This window comes from Pteronotus mesoamericanus, unplaced genomic scaffold, assembly GCF_021234165.1.
Source record: "Pteronotus mesoamericanus isolate MK-2021 breed Mesoamerican mustached bat unplaced genomic scaffold, CSHL_Meso_final contig_50, whole genome shotgun sequence".
In the NCBI taxonomy this organism is placed as follows: Eukaryota; Metazoa; Chordata; class Mammalia; order Chiroptera; family Mormoopidae; genus Pteronotus; species Pteronotus mesoamericanus.
In genome coordinates this window covers 37,487,081-37,512,943 of record NW_026555186.1, presented here as the reverse complement: position 1 = coordinate 37,512,943, position 25,863 = coordinate 37,487,081, and the positions used below count along the sequence as shown (strand labels likewise).

The window sequence follows — 25,863 nt, the reverse complement described above, 5'->3', positions numbered from 1 at the left end:
AAAGTTTATTGCTTGGCATATAGTAGGAAACTGAATGTAGTGAAGAACAGTGGGCAAATTTATGCTTTATCCTTTAATTTCATCTAAAAGGTAAAATGTTCAACTTGTATTGAAAACTGCCATGCTAGGCACTTTCCTGGTAGTGGGAATGGGGCTGAAGAAGTCAGATGAATACAGCTTTAATGGGCCAAGACCCTTAAATTAGTGGTCACAGTTGAATATGATAAAAGCTATTTTGGAGTTATGAATATGTTTTTTAGCAAGGAAGGTTTTATAAAGGAGGTGAAGGTTGAGGAATGAGTAGGAATTGATCTGAACAAGGTGATTTGTAAATGTCAAGTATAAATTTATTAGTTTTGAGTAATAGCTTCCTTGAATATAGATCTGTAGGGAGATTTTCTATAATGTCAGAAAATACAGTTAAGAATGGCAGAATTTAAGAATGCCTTCTTCAATTGAACCTTTCATTTGTTACTATCAGCACTATAATGAAACATTTACTCATGTTTTGGCTAGAGACGAAGTCGTTTGTTAACATCTTTAAAAATATTTTATTCATCAACATTTTAATGACTATATGGTATTGCTTTATATGAGATATTGAATAATTCATTCAGCTTATTTTATCTGGAAAATCATCTTTTAAAATAAACAGCTATTAATTTCAACACTAATATAAGTGGTTTGTGAATTAAATTTAATTAGAATGTCTTTTTTCCTTGTGAAAAAGTGTGTATCTTTGCCCTCTACTTATTGTTACCAGGTCTTTCTTCTACTTTGTCTTATCAATTTATATTGAGGAAAATGTCTGAAGTTTATTTTGAAATTTAATCAAACTGAGAAATGCCTTTACCTCATCACCTTCAGTAGAAGCCTGGAGATGCTGTTTTTGAATATAGTTAGGTCAAATTTATGCATTCTACTGTGCTATAGGTCTAATTAAGATATTTAGGATATGCCTAAGCATTTTATTGAGAGTTTTTCATTTTTGACCTTAAAGTACATTAAATTTCTACTCTTGAGTTGGAAAGCAGCAAAATGTCTGCTTTTATTTTTTACTTTAAAGATTAAAAATGTATTTTATGCTATGAAACATTGATGCTGGCAAACCAACCTAATTGTGTAAACAAATTTGAAAACCTTTGTACTTGAGTTCAAAATCATAGCTCTTAATAATTGTTTTACAGTTCCCTTTCACTCATTTACCTTCCTATATATAAAATTCTGTATGTAGTATGAATTTGAACTATATGAAATTGACACTTTGTAGGTCAAAACTATTTGTGACTTCATATGATTAAATCAATAGATGTATATGACATATCAATAGGTGACCTTATTTATATGTTCTAGCTGTTTTTTTACCAAAACCTTTTGTTTATCTAACAAAGACCTCCTTTTCTTATTTTCAGGCCTGTTTATGGTATCTGTAAGAACTGGAATTATGTTATAAAACCAGATAAAGGCTAGAATAGCCCATGTAATCAAACCTGGGATTTTAGAGGTGGTCTATGGGCAGGAACTCTTGCCTGCTTATGATTACTTTATGCTATTTTGGCATTATATGGAAGAATCTCTCTTCTAGATTAAACCTAGACAGCCCTCAATCATAATGAAGAACCCTTGGAACTATTAAGCATTTTTAGATACCCAGCCTGGATCTGTCAATCATCCACATGTTTAAGTTCATTAGACCTATCTTTTCAAGTTGCTAGACCTCTTCTGAGTCACATTGCCAAGACTCTCACTTTGGTGTGGTTAATATTTAAGGTCTCTCAAACTTCGACTACTCAAGTTTTAAAACTTTAGACATCTCTATATTTGTGCTTCCGTTCAGTAGGACAAGTCCTTGTTAAGTTGTACTTTCAACTTGTACTTTTGGTTTCACCTATTTCTGATTCTTAGGTGATTAAATTCCCACAGTTAACTCCTTTCTAGAATATTCAGCACCCCCAATATTGGTTCCTTCCATTTTGCTTAAGCATGTACATTTCCTTCTTTATAAAAAATAGATATTTTTTATGTAAACCATACTAATAATGTCAGATTTTTCTCTTATTGCTTAGTTTCTCCAAGAAATTACATCCATTATTTCCATCTTTCTTTTACATAATCATCTAAATTTTATCCTTCCCTCTGACTCTTTCCTTGCAGAGACAGTTACTAATCTTATGTGTAGTTTCTTTTCTTTTCTCTCTAAAATTTTTAATTCTTTTTTGTTTTTATTTTGTTTTTGAAGCTGCTTTAGTTCAGGCTGCACATTTCAGTTGATTTCTAAGTTATTTCTTTGTTCCAATTACTTTTACCCCTCCACTTAATTTTTCTACCACGGCGGCAGAGTTATCCTTCCAAAATATACTTGATTTGGTCACTTTCAGGCTTAGGATGTTGGACTTATTTTTAAGTACCTGCAGAAAGGTCCATTGTGTGGAAGCCAATGGAAGTCTAGCCATGTAGAACCGCTTATTATTTTGGATCATGCCATTAACTCTCTTTGTACAGATAAGTGTATGTGTTTAAATTTATCTTCGTTTTCTGTGTGACAGAGGGATACTTCTTTTACCTTGTAAGCCTAGTTCGGATGCCACCTCTTGTGAACTAGTCATTCCCAGCTCGCCTATGTAGATTTAATTATTCCCTTTCTTGGAGTGCTCCCATAACAGTGGCGCTGACCTCTCCCATACCACTTATCACGTATTATTTGTATGTGTCAGTGGTTAACATTTTAAAAGTTTGATAAAATCAGGGTATGATGGAAGAAATGAATTGTCCTCTCATTTTGTACTTAGATATGAATTGATTTCCATGCCTAAGGTAGACAAATTGTAGCCATACCAGTGGTATTTACATAGAATCATTCTTAGATAGTTTTTTGTTTAAAGAGTGTATCAATTAGAAAGTAGTTTCATCAGTTGAAAGTCCAGAAGAAATTTAAAGAGCAAGAATTGAACATATTTATCTAGAACTATTTAGGGGTGGGAGTATTTCATACTCCAGAGCAGTGGTTTTCAACCAGTGTGCCCCAAGATTTTTTAAAACATGCAATACCTGACTGACTTAGTCAGACGCACTAACCTTTTTTCCGTTAGGTTGTCAAAAAAATGACAGCAGCTTATACAACAATAGCCATCCGGTAAGAATGAATTAAAATTATACCTTTTTTTTTTTTTGGTCAGATTAGCAAAAAATATATTTTGGGGAATGCTGCAGAATTTAGTAATTACTTTATGTGTGCCATGAGATGAGAAAGGTGAATATTGCTGTTCTAGAGTGATACTGTGTATATTTCTTTAGACTTCAGCACTGCCTGAATGAAATGCCTGTCCATGCTGCCTTTTGCTCTAAATCACTACTTATCCCATAGCCTTACTACTAATTTGACTTCCAGTGTATCATAAAGACAGTAATTGAATGGAACACTTAGTGAATTTGAACATTGATCCACTTGGTAGTTTATGTTTTACTGTAAATTAATAAAACTCTAACCTGATTATTGCCAGTCTGTCTCATGTAGATTGATTATACCACCAGCAAAGCATGTTTTCTGTGTGTTCCGAAAAGTTGAAGATGTAGCCAAGGCCCTGTCCTTGGGAGGCCTGTCTGAGGCTTGCGAGTTCATTTCCTTGAGTTTCATTCAGTCTGCAACTGTTCTGTCAGTGGCTCTAGGATTCTTCTAGCAATCACCCAAACTAAAACATCCTGAAATAAATTTTGAGGCATTTCTCAGTTATTCTACAGTTATTTTCCTTCATGTTGAGTCACACTCAAAGTTTGATTGGTTTTCTTTTGGCGTACTTTTATCTTTGTTCTTTCCTCCCTAGTTTCAGCCACTCCTATCTAGGTCTTACGTTTTCTCTTTTGTTGATCAAAATATTGCTTTAAGTTTCCTTATGTGCTGCTTGCATTGTTTCATCCTCCAACCCCTATCTATTTGAAAGTCTTCAAGGTAATCTTTTTAAACACATCAGCTAAATGCATCCTCTTGGTTTTAAAGACTCAGCAATCTAAAATTCTCATCTTATTTCTTGTTATTCTTTGTCACATACTGAAGTGTGTTTTGGTTAAGGTAGGCTTTTTGCTGTCCCATGGTTACTGTATGTTCACATCTGTCACTTAGCCTGGAATCCCTTTCCTTTTACTCTTCCATCTATGTGTTTTCATTCTCCATCTTATGGCTAATCTATTCTATGAATGTTTCATACTCAAGTTTTTGAATTTCTGTACCCCATTGTTCATATGAAATTGGGTTGCAGTATTGTCTTAATATATTTGTTGTTACCTAATATGATGTTCTTTGATTATCATATTAATTTCGTTAAGACAGATTCTTTTGTAGTAATGCCATTAATTAATTTGTTAATTAATTAATTCGCTCTTAGCAAATAGAAAATGCCCTACTGTGTGCTTTGACCATTAAATGTCATCATGCTAAGTATTTGGGATATAATAGTCATTGAAACTCAAAGTCTTTGCCAAGTTCCTAATGACAGCCAGCAAGATATTGAATGCATGTTAATCTGACAACCTGTATTTGTTCATTAAATTTTTATTTGCTTTCATCATTTATAGATATAAATAATTTCTATAGTGACATAATTTGAATTTATAGTGATTTTTAACATTGCTTGACTGAGGCCTTGATTCATTTGTCACATTATATATAGCGTTTTCTAGTTCTTAACACCAAAGTAAGCGAGGCTGCACCCCTGCTCCCTGCACTGCCATTCCTACCTTTAGTATAGGTCTTCCTCTCGTACCTGGGCAATTGCCTTAACTCTGCTGAGCTATTCTTTACATGATATCCAGAAAGATATTTCTTGAATACTGAGGTGGTCGTATTTCCTTTTATTGGTTTCCTTTTGCCTTCAGGTTAAATTATAAACTTGTTCGCTTTGCTGTTCAGTATCTCATCCAAACCTACTGTCACCTCACTTGAAGCCGGTGTCACTGATGGTTCACCAAACTTAGTCCACTGGGTCTTGATTCATGCTTTACCTTCTAAAATGTCCGTTCACAGTTTTTTGACCTTAATAAATTTTTTTTTCTGTTTTCTCATAAAATTTTCTGCCTATCCTCTCATCACTTTGCATTGTAATGGTCCATTTACTCACCTAGTGAACTGGATGCTCATTGATGGTAGGGACTGCTGTTTCTCCCTATTGCGTGCAAGTGGTTGAACGCTCAGCACATGCAGTATGTCGCTCAATAAATGTTCATCGAATGCACTGAATCAGTTTAGTGGAAAAGGCATTAGTTTGGAAATTAGAGATCTGGGTTCTGGGTAAGTCTGAACTGAGTAGTTCTGTGATCTTGGTGGTTTGGATTCTGATTTCCTTTTTTGTATATAGTTTAGAAGTGGTTTGTCTAAATGCTCAAAGTGTGAATTCTAAGTTTTACATAAATCTAGGCTGAAATAACAAAATTTAGACCTTTAAATTATTTGAGCATCTCTAAGAAGTCTGTCTCAACATGTCTGGCTATCACTAAAACAAAGCAAAATGTCAAGTCCACTGAAGACACAATATTTCCAAGTTTGAATTTTAAAATTGCAGCCTGTTTGTATTTAAGTTTGGGGAATTTTGTTTTTAATATTGACAAGCAAGGTAAAATATTGCCATTTGACCTATTTTATTTCTTGGAGAATTGTTTAATTTACCTTGGTAATAATTTTTTTAACCTACCTAGAAATGATTACTGGCAAAAATGGAAGTGATCATTCTAGAGACTAAAGACAAGTAACATTTTTTTCTCATCATGGCCTTAGGTTAATAGATATGGGAAGAGTTGAAATCTAAGTTCCTCCCTAAGTGTTGCACCCTTCTTGGGTACTTATAAAGCTGTTTCATAAATGACTTCCCCCAATTCCAGTTATGAAGGAATCAGGGCCTGGGGGCAATTAGTCCAAACAGAAACTATCTCTTTAGTCAAGTTATTGTTATAAAGCGCTAATAAAACTGTTAAGGCTGTTGGAATCACTGGTCTATGTGGTTGTGTGTATGAGACTTTAGCTGTGATGGACTCAGTAGCTTCACTGCATCTCTTTTCAGTTTAACAGTTCTCTCTTGTGAGATTTTTGTTTGTTTATGGTTAGATTTATTTAAGCATTCACTTTTCATTAAAAATAATGAAAAATGGTTCAGAAATTTGACTTTTAAACATTTAAAAAAATTCTGGTATTGTATAAATTTATATATAGATGTTAAGTTAGGCAGTGAAGTCATCTTATTAAAATGGTTTGTTTTAAAATTTCAAATAGTTGTTTCTCTTAGTTAATGAATTTTATACTTTATATTTTTATTACATTTTATATAATGTTAATCTCTGGCATGTACACTGTAATTGTCAATTGCATAGTAATATCTCAAAAGTTGATTTAAATTTAGTTTTAATAATACATTAAATTGGTAACATATAATTTCTGTAAAACAATTGCCATTTTGGAAGTATATCCAAGGATTTTTTCTTAAATTTATGTGAAAAGGAATAACCTTGGTGAAATATTTTCCGCATAATTTAAAAAGTACCTCTCAAAGATTAGGGAGATTCCTGTTTTGGGATAAAGGTGACATTTTTTTCAATAGCATATGTACAGGTAGTCTTCTAACAGAAGATACGTTCTAGGAAAGATTTATTGACTGATATTAGAACTTTGGGGAAGACTACTACTGTATATTTAGCACTGTTCATTGATGAGGTATTGAGAAAGTATTTCATCTTTATTTAAAACCATGGACATGGCATAGTAAAGGAATGGAGTGAGGTTACACTTTTGCATCGAATGTTTTTAGTCAAACATCAACTACAACACTGATAATAAGAGAGCTATATTATGGTGTTATCCTTTCTCAGCATTGGTCTCTTTAATTCTTTCTTTGCCTCCATATTTGGTCAGTCTCTGAATTTTGCATCAATATCTCTATAACCCTTCTCCTCTGAGTACCAGAGATAACCACTGTAATTTAAAGCTTCGTCATTTCTGGTCTGGATTATTGCATAAACATAGTTGATATTCTTGATTCTAATCAATCCAGTTTGCTTATTTTTGCTTGTTTTGTCTTCATATAGGTTACATGTTCAATATTGGGTTTATTAGCTCCATCTCATTATACTTAGTGATTTGGATGGAATAAGAAGGGGGAAGTTTAGCAAAATATCTCTCTTCCTTAGTTCATCACATTCTGTCATATCAGTCTTCCAGGTTGGTCTTTCTAAACTGCCATTTAATACCTGTAATACTACATGTAACTAGGATATGATTTTTTGCTGAAAGGAGTTTACACACTAATAAATTGTTACATATATTTGTGAGATACTGTAGTAGATGACCTTGGAGATTCTGTGACACTCACTTCTTTCAAGGCTAGACTGAGGTTTGCTTTGTTCACAGAACTTTTTCTAACTAAAAAATGTCTTTTGTTTTTAAGTCTTTAATCTCAAATACACCAACCTTCTGACATACATGCTAATATATTTCTTGGCCTTGTCCTGCCTGAAAGAGTTCTTTATTATGGCATTCATTGTATGGAGATTGCAGACTTCTATCACAAACTACATAAAAACCATACAGTGGGGTAAAGAGTCTATTCAGTAAAGGGTGTTGGGAAAATTGGACAGATATGTGCAGAAATATGAAAGTAGACAACCTTCTTCATACTCAAGAGTAAACTCAAAATGGATTAAAGACTTAAATCTTAGACTCAAAACCATAAAAATCCTAGAAGAAAACGTAGGCAGTGAAATCACAGACATTTCTAGCAGTATTTTTTTCTGATCTGTCACCTCGGACAGGGAAACAAAAGAAAAAATAAACAAATGGGACTACATCAAACTAAAAAGTCTTTGCACAACAAAGGGAACCATTAACAAAATGAAAAAGGAACTCACTGGATCGGAGAACATATCTGCCAATGATACATTTGATAAGGGGTTAATATCTCAAATTTACAAAGAACTTAACAAAACTCAACACTAAAGAAACAATCCAGTTAAAAAATGGGCAAAGGACCTGAACAGACACCTCTCCAAACAGGACGTACAGAGGGCTAAAAGATATATGAAAAGATGCTCAACATCATTAATCATCAGAGAAATGCAAATTAAAACCATAATGAGGTATCACTTCCCACCAGTCATAATGGCTATCATCAACATATCAAGAAACAAGAGAAAATGGAACCCTCGTGCCCACTGTTGGGAACCCACTGGAGCCCACTGTGGAAAGCAGTATGGAGATACCTCAAAAAAGTAAGAGTGGACCTTCCTTATGAGCCAGCAGTTCCACTCCAGGTGATATATCCAAAGAAACTGAAACAATAATTCAAAAGGATATAATATATGCACCCCTATGTACATTGCAGTGTTATTAATAGCCAAGATTTAGAAGCAACTCAAGTGACCATCGGTAGATAAGTAGATAAAAATGCTGTGGTACATTTGCACAATGGACTACTACTCTGTCATAAAAACAAGAAAATCTTATCCTTTGCAACATCATGGATGGATCTGGAGAGCATTATGCTATGTGAAAACAGAGAAAGAAAGGACCATATGATTTCATTCCTGTGGAATCTAATGAAATAAACTACCAAAATAGAAACAGACTCATAGAACAAACTGACAGCTGTCCTGGGTGGTGATTGTGGTGCCTGGTGAGAAAGTGAAGGGATTAAGCAAAAAATAAAACAAAACAAAAAAACTCGCAAACACAGAGAACAGCATGGTGATTACCAGAGGAGAAGGGGAGTAGGTGGTAGCAGAAGAGAGTTTAGAGGAAATAAATGGTAATGGAAGGAGACTTGACTTGGGGTGATGAATACACAATACAATATATAGTTGATGTATTATAGAATCTTATACCTGAAACCTATATGATTTTATTAACCAATGCTGCTCCAATAAATTCAATAAAAATAAATAAATAGCACACTACACTATTTAAAAATATGCAAGTAAATGTCATGTTCTCAGCATTAAAAAATGGGATAGTAAATTTGAGTGATAGAAAATGTGAAAGAAAAAAATGTGAAATTATAACCTTTGATGTTAGTGAATATAAAAGTGGTCTGAGCCTTAACACAATTGGTAGAATTTAAGGCATTAAAGTATTTACAATAAAACCATAGTTGAGTTAGGTTTTGAAGATATTTTTTAAAGTGTCCTGCTTCAGAACCATTTTTAGTTTTTTTGTTTTTGTTTTCCTGAAAACTTCCTGTACATATTTGATCTTTTGCTAATTAATTTATGAGAACTCTATAATATCTAATAAGTAAAATACCCATTTGTGATGTGAGTTATAAATGCTTTTTCCCAGTTTTTGACATTGTTCATATTGTTTCTCTATGTAGAAATTTTTTTTTTAAATAATAGACTTTATTTTTTAGAGCCGTTTTAGGTTTGCAGCAAAATGAAGAGGAAAATATAGGGCATTCCAATATATACCCCTGTCTTTACATGTGCAAAACCTTCCCCAGTATTGATAGCCTACACCATAATAGTACATTTGTTAAAATTATGAACAACTGATTGACAATTTGTTACAATCAATGAAATTTGACTTTTTTCGATTTATTTATCTCATAAACTGATATTTTTGAGAGCCTTTTATTCTTTATATTTAAACCAAATATTTTTTTCTATAATAATAGTGATAACCATGACAATAACAACAAATAGTACTTAACCCATTGACTTCTTACTCTGTACCAGACACAATTCCTAACCATAGCTTGATAAGGTAGTTGAATTTTAAACTTCATTTTATAGAAGAGGAAATGGAGGCACAAAATGTTTAAATTACCGTCCTGACAAGGTAGTTCAGTTGGTTGGAATGTCGTCCCCATATGCCAGGGTTGAGGGGTCAATCCCCCATCTGGGCACTAACAAGAATCAAAATGTTTAAATTACACATGCAAAGTCACACAACTAGTGGATGGTGGATTCTATCCCAGGTAGTTTGGATTCAGAATTTATGCTCTTAAACCAATATTCTATACTGTTTCTTTTTAAACATTTAATTTTTTTTTATGTACTTGTTTGGATTAGGTTTGAGGTTGGAATTCAGCCTTATTTTTGGACTGCTGGGATAGAGGAACCACCTGAGGAGTATAAAGAATTGATCATTAAGTGGGGAGTAAAGCAATGCTTGTTGTAGGCCTTGTGGAAAACTGCTGAGATTTAAGATAAGGAAATATAATTTGGGAGATGAAATGATTTTGATGGTAGGTGTTCAGAGGAATAGGCTGAGCAGAAGCTAGATGGGAGCTGTGTGGGGGTATGAGAAAATGGAAGTAAGAATAAATCTTGACTAGTGACTGTGAATATGAGGGGGGAGGAAGGCTGTAGAGTAAGGGAAAATTGTTGTTTGTTTAAAAAAAAAAAATAGAAGACTTAGAGGTGTTGCAGTGTTAATAGGAAGGATTTAAGTAGAGAAAAGATTAAATAAGAAACAGAAAGGAAGCTCTTCATGAGTTAAGGTCTCTGAAAATCAAAGAGAGGAAGGGCCCCCGAAGCACAGAAGGAGGGATTTCCTTTGTGTAGAACTGCCCTATTTCTAGAGGGTGTGGGAAAAGGCTAGTGTAGTTATACAAGTGATTGTGAGCTTGGTGGCAGCTAAAAGTTCGTATTTGATGGTGTGTATTTTCTCCGTGAAATAGCCATCCTCTACTGAGTGGAGAGTTGCCCTTTTGAGGGAAGTTGAAGGTGTGAAGAGAGGAGGATGGCTGAATTTTGGCTGTCATGGATCACAGAAGAGGGATTGATGAGGAAAACCTAAGGGGGTTTTGGACATTGCTGAGGGCCCACCCACTGGAAGTCAGTGATGGCAGCCTGAATTACATTTTCTACAAATTGATTTTCAGGCCAATTCTGCAATGCGACACTCTAATTAATACTCTTTAGTCATTCACTACCACCCCAGAATTAAAAAATATACATACTGCTTTTAACGCTTTCCAAGCTAGTGTTTTATGTGTGTTAAAAACAGTAAATTTGGAGAAGGATTAAAAAAATCACTAATTTTCTCTTCATTTGGATACCCTTACATAATGGAGAACATTTCTTAGGAATAAGATTTTTGAATGTTTATGCTAGTTCATTTAACTTTTGTTCACAGGGATGTGACTCTTGGGTAACTTGTAGAGGATTATAAGATGAGATTGCATATTTTAAGTTTAAACATAAGTAGTCCTGAATGCCTAAATGCCAAGAATAATAGTTTAGTAATAACTCCTTTTTCTTAAAATTTCATTTTCAGAATATATAGAAAGTTTTCCAGCAGTGTCCTCAAATCTAAATTCATTTATTGTTAAACTTGTTTTTTTACACAGGGTGTAATAGGTATACAGCTGGTCGTTACCATGGTGATGGCCAGTATCATGCAGAAGATTATACCTCACTATTCTCTTGCTCGATGGCTACTCTGTAACGGCAGGTAAGTCAAGTACAGGTTAATTGTGACTGGCACCTATAGATCTCTACTTAGTTTACCAAGCTGATTAACTTCCTAGATAGTTAAGTGCTAATTCCTATTTTCTAAAAAATACAACAAAGGAAAGTTATGAGAAAAATTTAACTTCCTTATTTCTCATTCAGTGTTAGTAATTTATCTGTTTAACACAAAGGTAATAGGGTCATGGTTAAGAGTGCAGTTCCCCCTCCCCTTCCCTGTCCCCTTTTGTCCATGGCCACTGAAAATATAGCGTAACTTTTCTAGTTACCTTTTAAAAAGTTGATCAACAAAAGGATGAGACTGTGAATTGAAGTACTTAACTATATCACAATTGTTGGAAAAAATGACTCACATGACCTATTATTAGTGACTCAGTTGAGAGTTTACTATGAATAAGGGGTTATTCTACTGCAAAGAATTTTAAACTTTAATATATGAAGGAGGAGGCGAAGTTACCTTAAAGGATTTTAATTTTTGTCTACTGCGCTATAAGTTCACTACTATCCCTACTGCTTCACAAAGCAGCAAAGTTGCCATGCTGAAATGTGTATAGTATAACACAAAATGAAAAGTAAAAAAGTTAAATACAGGAGATAAAGTGAGGCAAAAGCAGGAAAACTCAGCATACAGAAATACATACCAAAATCCTGTTTAATTATGAAAGGTAAGTTATAGATTTGATACCTTGACTATAGTTTTATTCCAGTTACTCATCTCCAGTAAATAACCAAATTGTGTTATTGATTTCTATGTCTTTTGTTTAGACCTTTTGAAGTTATAAAACAATGGAGAGCTCTTATATTTCTAATGATTTCTTATACTGCAAGATAAATAATAAGCCTTTAATTTAGGGCCATGCTATCTACAAAGCTTAAATTTCCTCCATAGAATTTATTTTGTCATTTTAATTATTTATATTTGTATGCGTATACTTTTTCTATATCAGTATTTATAGAAAAATATTATTCAGATTCTTTAAAATTTTTTGAACACTGATCTATGTGTAGAAAGTGTGAGAGAACAGTCATTTGAAAATGTATATTAGCACAATGAATAATGACTAAGTTGAAAGCATCTATCAGCTCTTTTTAAGTAAAAGAAATCAATCAACTATAACTAGTTTTTAACTATGTAGGGTTATGCCCTGTGTAATCTTGTTTACTTTTTTTGCTTAGGAAAATCCTTTGCTATAGATTGTGAAAGAGTAAACATCAGCTGGGTAAATTATTATTCATTCTAAATAAATGGAATCTGAATTAATAAATTTGATAAAATGCATTAAGGTAGCTTATTTTCTACTGAGAATCACATTTCTAGATTCTGTTTATGAGGAGTCTCCAGTGAGACTTCTAGATCTCTTTTGGCTGTGAAGATCTTTGCAGCATTGTCCCATTGAAGCCTATAGGTAATGTCTGTGTTGTTACATAGTTCGATTTTTTCACTTGTTTCTATAAAACATTCACAGGTAAAAGCTAAAAGATTTTAACCTGATTCTCTTCTCTTTGTTAATATTAGAATGATGTATTTAAAAATCACTACTTTTTTATGAGTATGTGTAATAAATATACATACCCCCAATTTGAGAGGGAACTCAACCTTTAAAAAACATGAAGTTGACTTTTTAGATATTCCTGATTTGCTTTTGTCAACAGATCAAATTAATGTTAATTAATGCCCTTTTCAATGCCAAATCAGGTTGTAAGTGTACCCATCAGAATTTTCTAGTAATATTTACTCTTTTGTGTAGGTACATTTCCTTTCTCTTTTGTTTTGTGCTTTTAAGATCATCCCCTTTCTTTAATGTTAATCCTGAAATTTTTAGGTCATGAAGCCAAATTACTAAATGTTGTTTCCTAACTCCACTGAATAAGATAATTGATTTTACCCTTTAGGGACAATTACTGTTTTACAAACCTTTCGTGATATGATATGAAACTTCTAATATTGAGAATATCTAAAATCTCTTTTAAATTGCTTATGTAAACATTTATTGATTAGAAATACAGTTTGCATTTTAAACCATGTCATGCTGCTGAGTTGTAGAAAGAAAGATCGGAGGGCATTCTTTATCTCTAAAATACTTGAAGGAATTTAAGAGGATCATGAGGAATTTTTAAATTGTGAATAGTGTAGGATGGCTTGGGAGTGATTATATTGAATAGAACTATTTAATAGAACTATTTAAGTGAGTAGATGTGCATTAATCTCTGTGTATTAACCACATAGGTCAATCATGAGTATAACAGAAGAAACTTCTTTTTGGTTTCTGTATATATCATTTTAATATTTATTCCAATAGTATAATATCTTCACATTGTAAATTTTGTATTTTTCTTTAAGATCATGACTTCATTTTTTATTCCATAAATTAATTTTTGTCCATATCTCATCGACCTCTTTCTCTTTTGGAATGGGGGGTTTGAAGAGGCCCCTGATTCTTTATTTTGTTTATTTAATGAATAAACCCGCCATTTTCCTAAAAAAGTAAATACCTTGAAGGAATAAACATTTTTGCTTGTAAATTAGCAGCCTGGTGATTTTTAGTATGAAAAAATTAACTAGTTTTCTAGCTCTCGATAAATAACATTTATATATTGCTATTACTGCTGTAAATCTGTAGTTTTTTAAAAAACTGCATAGTCTTTAGTCTGGTTTAATTCCATTAATATTATTTGCACAATGTTACAAAACTTCATCCTGATAAAATTTTTGTTTCTGCTCTCTCATTTGGCTCTGTATACCCTGAGCTAGGTAGGAGAGGAGATGTATTTGGGGTATGTTATGGCCTCAGAAATCTCCATGTGTGAATTTAGTAAAAGCTTCTCATTCCATTTTCTCAGATGGAGTAAGGGTCGAATGGGGGAATCAGAGAGTGGTTGGGCGGCTCACCGGGTAGATCCTTCACAAAATGGCATCTAAAGGATTCAGTTATCCTTCAAGTGGTGACTTGGGGATTGTAAACTTTCTCGTGGCACCACTGTTCCTCCTGCTACCTTCAAGTCCTGTGTTAGATGCTGTGCCAGTTGTCACATCAAGATAGAGGGTGGGGACTGTGCATCTTTCTGGAGATTCTAGGAGCCAAGCTTAAAAGTAGATGTATTGTTTCTGCCCACGTTACATAAGCTTGTACGCCCTGTGAGTCGTTTAGGCCAAAGTTCAAAGGAGGCTAGGAAATGCAATTTTCGTTTTTACCTGGAACGCAGGATTGGTGAGTATCTAGTTGTCCTCTGCTGTATGTAATATTGTTTCCATTTTTACAAATGAGAAAACAAAGTTTTAACTTTCGTCACCTTTACATAGTGAAAAATGAAACTGATCCGGGCCTCTTATCCTAGAAGTCTGACACAGTCTACTGTTTATTTGATTTTTGATTGCTCATCCACTCAAGACCTTGCCTTGGAACTCACATACTTGAAAAGAGATTTGAATTTGGTGAAGGTGAACTTTTCTACAACCACTGTAACTTCTCTCAGCAGATTCCAGAGTAATTTATTTAAGATTCTCTTTTTTCTACCTGTTTTCCTAGCTGTACTTGGCCTTTTAGAAGATACTCTTCAGGTTATAAGTACTGTATGGTTTCTCTTTACTTACTGTATTTTTATGGATTCTGTAGGGCTACATAGCCACTTTTAGTCCTAAACTAAATTAACAGGCATATCAGCATTGATTTTGATTACCAAAAGCATGCTAAGTATGAAGTAGAGTTTAAGAAGTATTATATATTCAAATTGTACCTCTCACTATTTGAAATTAACCTAATTCTACATTACTAAATTATAAACATTTTATATTTCCATTGTAACAGTTTTTTTTTAAAATAGGGAAATACTTTTCTACTAGAAAATATTGTTGGTTCTTTTTTTCATGTCTTTTTATATGACTGTCATATTATTGAAGGGATTCTTGCTTTAAAAAGAACTTAAGGTTTCTTTTGCCCATAATGTGTGAATATGAAAGTCTCAGCTGTGACCTTGAAAAACTCAACTGTGAAGGAGCCTAGTGCTCTCAGATTGCCCTACTTCTCCCTCCTTCCCCAAAAGGAAGAAAACTCCTGTGAAATTGGTGTTTACGTACTTTTAGTGTGAACTGCTTTCCCTAACATAAGGAACACTTGTTTTAACAGTTGCTTAGATCACCTAAACATGTTAGCTGTTTATGAGTTCAGCATACCACTGGTTTGTAGCCAAAGTATTCTACTTTCTATTGTAATTAGAGTTCCTTTTTGTTTTGAAGTTTGCTTGGCCCCTCTTTCCATGGAGAGGTAAGTGATAGGTTATATTCTTTGTACATTTGAATAGTGGGTTTTGCATGAGGAGTAGGGTTCTGCTTTTTCTACTTAATAGCTTCTTTGATGAACCTGCTCTCCGTTTTCCTGATTGTTTAGCTCAAACCTTACGCATTTTTCTCTATCCCTTTGCCTCCCTAGGTCTCACTTTGGTCGACTCCTTCCCTTCATATTCCCTTATTGAAAATGACATGGTCTGATTTATTTTGATTTTTGTCTTGTTCAATATTGGGTAAAGAGTGTGTAACAACACCTTCATATTCAATTGCTCCCTTTCTGCCTGTTCTCTTTTGCATGTTGCCTGGTTCACCAATCTGCAAGTTCCCTTTGGTGAGAGAAACCTACTATTCAAATGCGCAGTAGGTGGGACCTGTGACCTAAGGGAAAGGTTTAAACTTTCAGCTGCTGCCCTGTGTGTGGAATGCCTGAGTCCTTGCTCTCCTTGCATTAGCTGTCTTAATTTCCAGTTCCAGAATGTTACGATGTTTTATTAAAATACCAGTTATTAACAGGAGACTGTATTTGTATTACAGTCTTTTAGCTACTTATACTGAAACGTTTTCTTAAGTTTTAAGTAGTATTTGTTTTCTCTTTTTTTCCTCTTGTCAAAATTATGGAGATTTAAAATGGAGACTAAAGCCGTCTTTAGTGACCTATGTGGTGTACCCTGAAATAGAGTTTTGTATGATTATTTATGTATTAAAGCTTTTTAGGTTGCTGTGAATACTAAGTTGTTCTGTATTTGTTCATGTTCAGATTTCCATTTTAAATTTCTCAATTTTTTGCTTCTGAAAAAATGTTAAGTGGTTTACTTTAAATGACATTGTTACTTAAAGTTTTTAAAGAGTTTGCGCCAGTACGTTCTATACTTCATTACATATTTTTTATAGTGCTATTGTTTTTTTTCTTTTCTCTCAGCTTTTATTTTTATTTTTTTATTTTATTTTAATTTATTTTTTCAAATACATTTGTCTCTTGTGCTATTGTCTACAGTGCTATTGTTTTAGTTGAATTTTATATGAGGTTTACACAAGAAAATCATTTAAAAATTATTCTAATAACTGTGTGGTGTATAATATTATCTGAGACACTGCTGACAATCCAAATTTAAGAGAAAAAGCCACTGAATTATCATAAAATACACATTTAGCTAAAATGCTAGAGGTTCATTCTTTTAGTGAGATCCCATTAATACTTTTTTAAATATGAAACACTTCATGAATTTGTGTTTCATCCTTGTTCAGGGGCCATCTACTCTTCTCTGTATCCCTCAAGTTTTAGTGTATGTGTGTGCTGTTGAAGTGTGCACTTAATTTTTATTTTTAAAAAACATTTTTTATTACAAAAACAACACATGTCTGTGATGTAGAATATGATGGTAAATTGATAAAAAAGAGAAAGAAGAGTTAATGGACCATATTCCCATTAACCAAAGATAATCACTGTGTAAATTTTGTTATAGTTCCCTCTAATCTTTTCATATTTTACCTTCATGGTTGTGATTATATTGTATGTGCAGTTTTACATCGTGTTCCTTTTGCTTAATATTAACATAAAGCATTTTTCTCTAATTGTATTTTTGTAACCATTATTAACTGCTACATAGAATCTAAAGTAATAACTTTTGTATCTGTCTGCCAATCCCCTATTAGAAAGGCATAGTGCAGCAGTTTCAAGCATATTGCAAATCATTTTGCTGAGATAGACATACCAACTAACAGGAAAGGGAAGGCATAATTGAGACCAGAATTTAGCGTAGATGGGAACCATTTCATATGGAATTAAACTGTGTACAAATTACTAACTTGAAATAAAAATTATGCAGTTGTCCTTCTAAGTTTTAGTTTGAATTCATGATCTCAGACCTTAGATGGCCACTCCATTCTGCCTGGCAGTTTTTGTATGCTCCATTTCATAGACGACTTCTGCAACCCAAATCCTTTCTCCTCCAACATTATGCCTGACTGCCTCAGCCTTAGTCTAAGCTCTTGAAATCTGAGCCAATTACTTATCTTCGGGTGATCAAATCCACAAAGTTACATGTACAACCCCTTTTTTTTTTTATGTTTATGTAATTTAATTTTTGTCTGTGAAGGAAGTATCTTGTCTGTCAGGGCTTAATTCCCGCACTTGTGCTCTGTACCCCCATTTTTCTTAACCTTCTCACAAACTGCTGCTTTGGCTACTTCTCTCTTATGTGTCAACTGCTTCATTTTGGGGGGATTGTTTCTGTTAGCACACACACTTTAAAAAACAAAAGAAAACAAAACGAAACAAAAAATCCTGGCTAGTGTGGCTCAGTGGATTGAGCACCAGACTGCAAACTGAAGGATCGCCAGTTTGATTCCCAGTCAGGGCACATGCCTGGGTTGCAGGCCAGGTCCCTGGTAGGGGGGGCTTGAGAAGCAAGACCACACATTGATGTTTCTCTCCCTCTCTCCCTCCCTGCCCCTCTCTAAAAGTAAAATAAGTAAAATCTTTTTTTTTAAATATCTCCCATTAAAAGTAACAACAACAAATAAAGAAGAGCCAAAATCCCCCTTTGATTTCCTTTATAGCCAGATATGTTTCATGCATTGTTTTCATAAACTCTACTTTCTCAGTTATTAACTGTTTAGCTTTCTACCATGTTTTATTTTTTCTGTAGGTGATCTTACTAATTTCTAAGATTTAAAAACCACAATTATGTAATGACCTCAAGTTATCTCTGAGTTGTAGACTCTGATATAGTTAACCTCTCGAAATTTTCAGTCGATGTCTCATAGCCACTTAAAAATTCAGCATGTTTAAATTCTTGATTTCTTCCTCTACTTTAGAAAATGTACAATCGTCTTCCTTAAATTAGAGATGTAGACATTATCCTTCATTCCTTACGATTTTTTTACTTCCTGCCTTTTAGTTCATTAGCAAGACCTGTTGATTCATTGTCCAAAATACATCTCTCTGCCATTCTTTCCTCCCCTTAATTCACAGAGCAGCAGTAGAGATCTTAAAATGCAAATCAAGTCTTTCCTCCTGCCTTGAGGCCATTACTTTAGCATAAAATTTAAACTCCATTCCATGACCCTGGAGGTTTTGCCTGATTTGTTCCCTTTTCTCTTTAGACTCTGTCACATGTTTTTTCTTGTACATGGTGCTATTGTGCCATTGGCCTTTTGGTTACTGAAACTGTCACAGGTGGGCACAGGTAACCAGGTTCTTGGTGATCGCGGACAAAAAATTGAACCGAACACACAGAGTTTATAGCAGAAAGCGAGGAAAAGCAGATTTATTAAGCCACACAGAACATGGGAACAGGCCAACTCTGAGCAGAGTGGAGTAGAGAAGAAAGGAGAAGAGCCTAACAGCAGCAGCAGCAGCAGCAGCAAGCAGCAGGGGCAGCTGGAGCAGCTGGGCAGGCAAAAAAAGAGCGAGGAACTCAGGGGCTAGAGGACTTTTATTCCTTAGGGTGGTCCTTCCTTTCCTTGATTGGCTGCTGGGAAGAGGGTCCCACAATGCTAATTCATTATAATGAAGTAGGGGTCAGGTAGCATCTTCCGCAGGGGCAGTCCTGATTCACTAGGATTCAATGCTTCTCCAGATGCAGAAACTACCAGACTTAGGACAGGGTATCCACCCTTTTTCCATGTTCTGTATCTCCTGGGGCACCGCTGGAGTTTCCTCCTTCCTCACTATCTCCTGCCTCAGAATGTTCTTTCATGCCTTTGTGCTTTTGGACATGTTATCCTCCTGGAATGCTCTTCCCTTCCACTCTTCTCATCCTTTAGCTTGCTGGGAAGTGTCCTTTCAGAGAGGTTTTTCTAACTGAAACTTAAGGTTTATATCTCTCATTGTCACCACTTGTTTGATTCTTTTGCATGGTATCCAATTTATGGTTTTTGTCTTTTTTTTATATTGGTTAAATTCTGCCCCAACTGAAATATAAGCATCAGGAAAGCGGGGCTTAGACCTTATTGTGTATGGTTATATCTCCACTGCCTGGTAGAGTACTTGACCACAGTGGGCTCCATAAATGTCTGATGAATGAATGAATGTATGTATGTGGGCTCCATAAATGTCTGATGAATAAATGAATGAATGGACGAATGAACAAACAAACGAATGAACTGGAAGTGCCCTAAGAGCACCCAGCATCCTTAAATTCCAGTTTTGAACAGTAGTTATTCCTAATGAAGATGGCCTGACTTGTAAGAAGTGTAATAAGTCCAATGCATTTTTAAAAATGGTTTCACAAAACATAAGTAAGCAAGCTTGGGCTTATTTAAAAAGAAAATGGTACCTGGGAAATAAAAGAGTCTTAAAATATTTTATTATTATAGGACTCTAAATGTGACCTAAGTTTTCCTATACTAAAAGTTTTTTTGCACTATTATTTCTCAAAACTAAACAACTAATTGTAGTCTATAAAATGAATTATTGCTCATTTAAATGTTTTTCTAAGTGTTATGCACTCAATTCTCATCGGTTGTGAAGTCTATATTTGTGATTTGCCTCCTTGCTAAAATTTATATGTAAAGTGTATTCATTAAAGCACCACAAAATCAATAGTTGTGATACTTTCTGGGTAGTTAATAAACATGCATAATGGGGAGAAATTTGAATGACCTTGTGCCCATTTTCCCAGTAAGTGAGTCCTTACTGTTTCACCTCTCATATTGTAAATAGGTGTCCTTTTCGTGGTATAGTATCAGTGCCACTGTTTTCACATTTTTGCTTTTCATTGGCAACTCCACTGTTTAAAATGACCCGCAAGCACAGTACTGAAATGCTGTCTGGTGTTCCTAAGCACAAGAGGGCTATCATGTGCCTTATGGAGAAAATTTGCTACAAATATTCATAGAACTCAATAAAATCCAATATTTATGATTACAATTATTAGATAAGCTTTGTTCAGGTATGAGTTACAGCACTATTAGCTCTGAATTTAGTGTTAATGAATCAACAATATATATTAAATAAGGTATCTTGAAACATAAACTACACATAAAACAAGATTATGTATTGATTGGTTGATGAAATGTTACTACCAGATGCTCTCAGGAACCTAAACCTGTTATTTCCCCTAGGAGCAATGGTTCAGTGTTTGCAGCAACTTTATAGAATATAACTACCGCAAATAACGAGAATTGACTGTAAATTAAAATTCTAGACTTAACTAGAAATTTCAGGATGTTCTTCTTCACCCATGTTAGTTATAGTTTAGGGACTTTTTGGTTAGTATACATATTTTATTTTAAAATCTTTTTAAAAGTTTTTATTTTTAAACAGAGGGGAAGGGAGGGAGAGAGGGAAACATCAACGTGTGTTTGCCTCTTATGCGCCCCCTACCGGGGACTTCGCCCACAACCCAGGCATGTGCCCTGACTGGGAATCAAACCGGCGACCCTTCGGTTTGCAGGCCAGTGTTCAATTCACTGAGCCACACCAGCCAGGGCTTATTTTAAAATCTTTAAACTGGGAGGAGAACTGAATTCATTTTGGTTCAGAGATTTGTTTTGATCACTTACTGTCTGCCAGTAACTGTGCTAGTTTGGAAATATACAAAAACAAAGAAATACACATAAAATCTTTATTCCAAGAATTTTTCCGTTAGTGGACTATTCCATTTTAACCTGACTGGTCTGGTACAAACTGCAGTTAAATATTGACACTAACTACCTGCAGCTAGCACAGACCTCACCGATTAAGGACAAAGTCCTCCAAAAGAATACCCAGGCTTCAGATGCTAGCTGCAAGTTCTTGGGATACACAGGCTACCCATACTTGGATAATCAGCTATTCGCTACACATTAGGGCATTTTTCACAACCCCCTCAGATTTACTTGTTTGCCAAAATGACTAGAGTTTAGTAAAGTGTTATGATTACAGCTTTATTATAAGATTGCACATTGGATGAGGTTTTAGAAGGAGCACAGAGTTTTCATGGTTTTTCCCTGTGAAGTCAGGGTATCTCACCCTCTGGGCACATTAGTGTATTGACCCACCAGGAAGCTCAGGAGCCTCAGTGACCAGAGATTTTGTGACATTTCATTACAGAGGTATGATTAGACACATGGGTAATTGACCACATGATTAAACTTAATCTCTGGCTCCCTCTCCTTCACATGGTTGTTCACATGGTTCTGGTGACCAGTCTCCAACCTGGAGCTGTCTGTAGGCAAACCATGAATCTACTCAGCGTAACAAAGACATCCCCTGTTACTCAGGAAATTCCAAGGGCTTTTGAAGCTGTGTGCCAGGAACTATAAACAATGACCAGATACATTCTTTATTATAGCACAGGTAAACTGCCTTATAAGTAAAAGGTAAATGTGGAATTTGCCACATAGCGGTGTAGGTGTTTACAAGCAGAGAGGAGAATATATGCCAAAACACCAAGGAATGAAACAGTTGTGAAATAAAATGTCATTTAATCTAGGCAGAATGGCATGTTCAAAAGGGGAATTGTTAGAGGTGAGTCCAGTGAAGTAGATAGCAGTGGAATCCAGAAATGCTATGGAAACAGGAGGTCAAAAACCACATATGCGTTTGGACTTTATTGTTTTAATTTTAATGGAAATTTTCAAATATATACAAAGAGTAGACAATAATATAGTGCATATATAATGAATATCATGAGCTCCTATGCACTTACAACAATTAATAGCTGGTTGTTGATTTGTTTTATCTCTGTTCCTCTTCATCTCTCCACCCTCCAACATATTATTTGTAGCAAATACTGTTTCATTCATAGATATTTCAGTGTGTATCTCTAAAATATATGAGCTTTTAAAAATTACAATTATTATAGCTAAAAAAATTTTAACATCAAATTTCCAGTCATTTCTCAAATTGTCAGTTCTCCTGTGAAATCAACAGAGACAAGAGGGAAGGAGGGAGGGGGGGCCGGGACAAGGAAGGGAAGGGGAAAGTCAAGGAACATATAGCAAGGACTCGTGGACAAAACCAAAGGGGAAGAGCTGAGGGAGGAAAGGAGGGAGGGGTCAAGGGAAAGTGGTGGGGGATTGGCAGAGACAAATGTATTTGAAAAAATAAAATTTAAAAAATAAATAAAAACATTTATTCACAATAAAAAAAACAGCAAATCAGTTGCTAATATTTTTTTAAATTGGCTTTTAATTTCACTTTAAGAATCTAGATTTTTGTAATTGAAAAATTGCAAGGTCTAGCGATACTAACAACTGTATGTTTCTCCTTTATGACAACAGGACCTTAGAGTTCCTGCCTATCTGCTGTACTCACTGCTTTACCTTGTGAGGAGTCTTGGAAAGGATTTAAACAGGCATATATCTTAATAAGATTTGCATTATGGAAAAATAACTAAAGGGGGGATCAGAATGTGCTTAGGAGAGTGTCCAGAAGGAAGGCAAGAAGACCATTTGCAGAGTTTTGCCATAATGAGAGCTAGAGGGGAACACATGTTATGTGAAGGTCTGAACTAAGGTTCTTTCAGGAGAGCTGGCAAGTTTAGAACTTTTAAGAATTTAAAAAAGGGATTAATGATAACGTGGAGAGGGGGCACATTAAAGATAAAACCTGAATCTCACATTTAGGTGGCTGGCTGATAGGTTTAGCTGAGACTGAACACGTGAGTGCTTGGGAATGAATAAATGATGTGCTTGGATGTTTTCACTGGGTGGTGGAATGAATACATCCTGTTGTGTTGGAACCATAACTGAAGAGGGTCACATATATATATATAGATAAGAGTAAAAGGGTTTTTAAACTATGATCTACTCTAATTCTCATACACGTAAAATTTGAGAATTCTCCAACTAAATTAAAGAAAGTACAAAAAGCAAAGCAAAGACGACTTGTATTTTGGGGGGGCTTTCAAAGGACTCTTTTTTAAGACACACATCATTTGTATAAATGAAGGGATGGGTAGAGAATTTTAATGTGCAGCTGCCAGTTTTCCTGCAGTTTATTCTACTTACTTTCAGTAGTAAGCCTATATCCTCTTAATATATATTAATACATTGTTAGTTGTAAGAAATGTACCTACAAACAGCATTTCAGGGTCTGGCATCTATTTACTAAGTGTTTGGTGTGTGTTGGATTTGAATCTAAATAAATCCTTTTAAGGTTTAAGCAGTATCTGTTTTTCACCCGATTCTTCCCATCAGTGTCTCCACAAATACGACACTCAATAAATAGTTGTAGAATAAGTGAATAATTCTGGTGATTTTAATTGTTTTGTTTTAAAGGATTTCTCTTTTCTTAGCTTAAGATGGTATCAACATCCCACCGAAGAAGAATTAAGAATTCTCGCAGGGAAGCAGCAGAAGGGGAAAAGCAAAAAAGATAGGTAAGTTATATTGTTGGCTTTCTAGTGTTAAATATTTGACACAATGGTTAAAGGAACATTTACTGATTACACCATAAACAGTTGAGAGATTTGAGATCAAAGTCCATGATCTAAAATAATACTGAATCACCCTTTAAGAAAACCCCATATGTAGTAATCTAATATATAAGCACAAAAGTAATTATTTTACTTAAGAATAGTCAACCATACTCTTCTCTGTGTTTCAATCATGAGAATGTAGAGCCATCATATTAATATTCAGTGGGCAGTGATCAGGGGAGACCAATAATCCATGTCTTTACCCTGCAAGTCATTTAAAGATACCAGTTGGCCTGGGTTCTTTCCCACATTTTGCTATGACTCATTATTGTAGTATTGGGAAAATTGACCTCTGTCTCCTCATTTTTTTTTTAAGTAAAAGGGGTGGACAGTATAACTTCTTGGGTCCCATTCAGCTGCTGAATATTATTTTGATGTTTAAAGTTTATGAAGAAAACTGTTAATCTCATGAGTGGACCACAGCAGCCTCATTTGTGAAATGGAAGGACCAAATTAATTTTGAAAGGTTCTTGTAGCTTAAATTTTTTATATCTATATTGAAATTGAATTCTCAAGGAAAGGGCTTGTTAATTAGCGTTTTTGAATGGGCCTTAGTTTTAGATTCTTCATTTGGGAGTGAGGAGGACTTCTCAGGACCTGAAACAGTTATTCTAATATATTATAAAATGTCAATGAGATCAAACTGTCACCAAATTTTAAACATTTCTTTAAACATTAATGATTATTTTGTATGTAATTGGAAATTTGAAAAGATTGTCTTCTGATCTCACTATCATTCTCTTTTTCACTCATAATTACAAATAAATCTTGCAGCTCATTGGAAGATTAAGTATAAACTCTCCTTCTCTGAATTCCAGTTGTTATCTTTATAAAAATACTCCTGCTTAATATTATAGTTTCACTTAATTTATACGTCCTCAAATATTGGCTATTATTTTAATTTATATTTTACTAATGAGGAAGTTGTTGATCAATGATGTTAAATGAGTTGAGCAAGTTCATGTAGCTATTAAGAGTCAGGATTTTAAACCAGATTAGTTTTTAGTTTCTACATCTCCTTTAGCTATTCCAGCTTTGTCTAGTCATAGCTACCATGTTCAACATTTCTAACACTTAGTTATATAATATAGTACTTATTCTACAAACATTTAATTCTTATTGTATGCTTTGTAGTAAGTAATTTTGTTCTTTTACAGTAATTTTTATATCTTGAAAATGCTTTGTATTTAAGAAAAGATGCACTAAATGACAGTCTTGTTCCTGGTAGCAGTAATTACTTGATTTATTAACAAATTAATATTTTTACTGAGGTTTTCCCAGTTTATCTTTATTTAAGAATAAATGTAAAATTGTTTTCTGGTATTGTAATTAATGTTATTGAATCTTAGTGTATTGCTTTCAAAATGTCTTTAAAAATTAGTAAATTTGAGAGTGATACACCTGTGTGCACTTGAAGAATTCTGTTGTTTTCCTTCATCCGTGTTTTCTAGTAAAAGCAACTTTAAGTTGGCCTTTCTCTCTCAATTTCTCATGCACGTAAATCTTAATATATTTGTTTAACTCTGACTTGTTTATAGTGACAGATGTTCATGTACGTGTATGTGCACATGGTAATTTCAAAGAGAAATGCATTTTCTTCATTTACTTTTACTCTTGTTCCTAAAGAAAGAGATGTTAGGCTGTCTTTAAGTCTACAGAAGAGACAGGAGAAATGGGTGCAATGCTAAGCTAGCAATTAAGATTTTATTCCTGTCACTAATGTAT

General features: G+C 34.3%; 1 protein-coding gene and 1 non-coding gene across 5 annotated transcripts in view; one reads left to right on the top strand and one right to left on the bottom strand.

The window, feature by feature from the left end:
• Positions 1-25,863, top strand: part of TMEM161B (transmembrane protein 161B) — a 71,893-nt gene that overhangs the window by 9,360 nt on the left and 36,670 nt on the right. The window contains exons 1-3 of one of the 4 annotated variants that reach the window (XM_054578576.1): positions 11,364-11,428; positions 15,680-15,707; positions 23,956-24,039. In XM_054578576.1, the coding sequence (XP_054434551.1) occupies positions 15,700-15,707; positions 23,956-24,039 (92 nt within the window). In that variant the 5' untranslated portion in view covers positions 11,364-11,428; positions 15,680-15,699. Of the gene's footprint in view, positions 1-11,324; positions 11,429-14,850; positions 14,931-15,679; positions 15,708-23,955; positions 24,040-25,863 lie in introns of those variants that run through there. The other 3 variants (XM_054578575.1, XM_054578579.1, XM_054578578.1) reach the window with 3 other exon arrangements.
• Positions 16,931-17,040, bottom strand: LOC129074772 (U6 spliceosomal RNA). Its single transcript, XR_008529576.1, has one exon. It is a non-coding gene; the product is annotated as a U6 spliceosomal RNA (small nuclear RNA).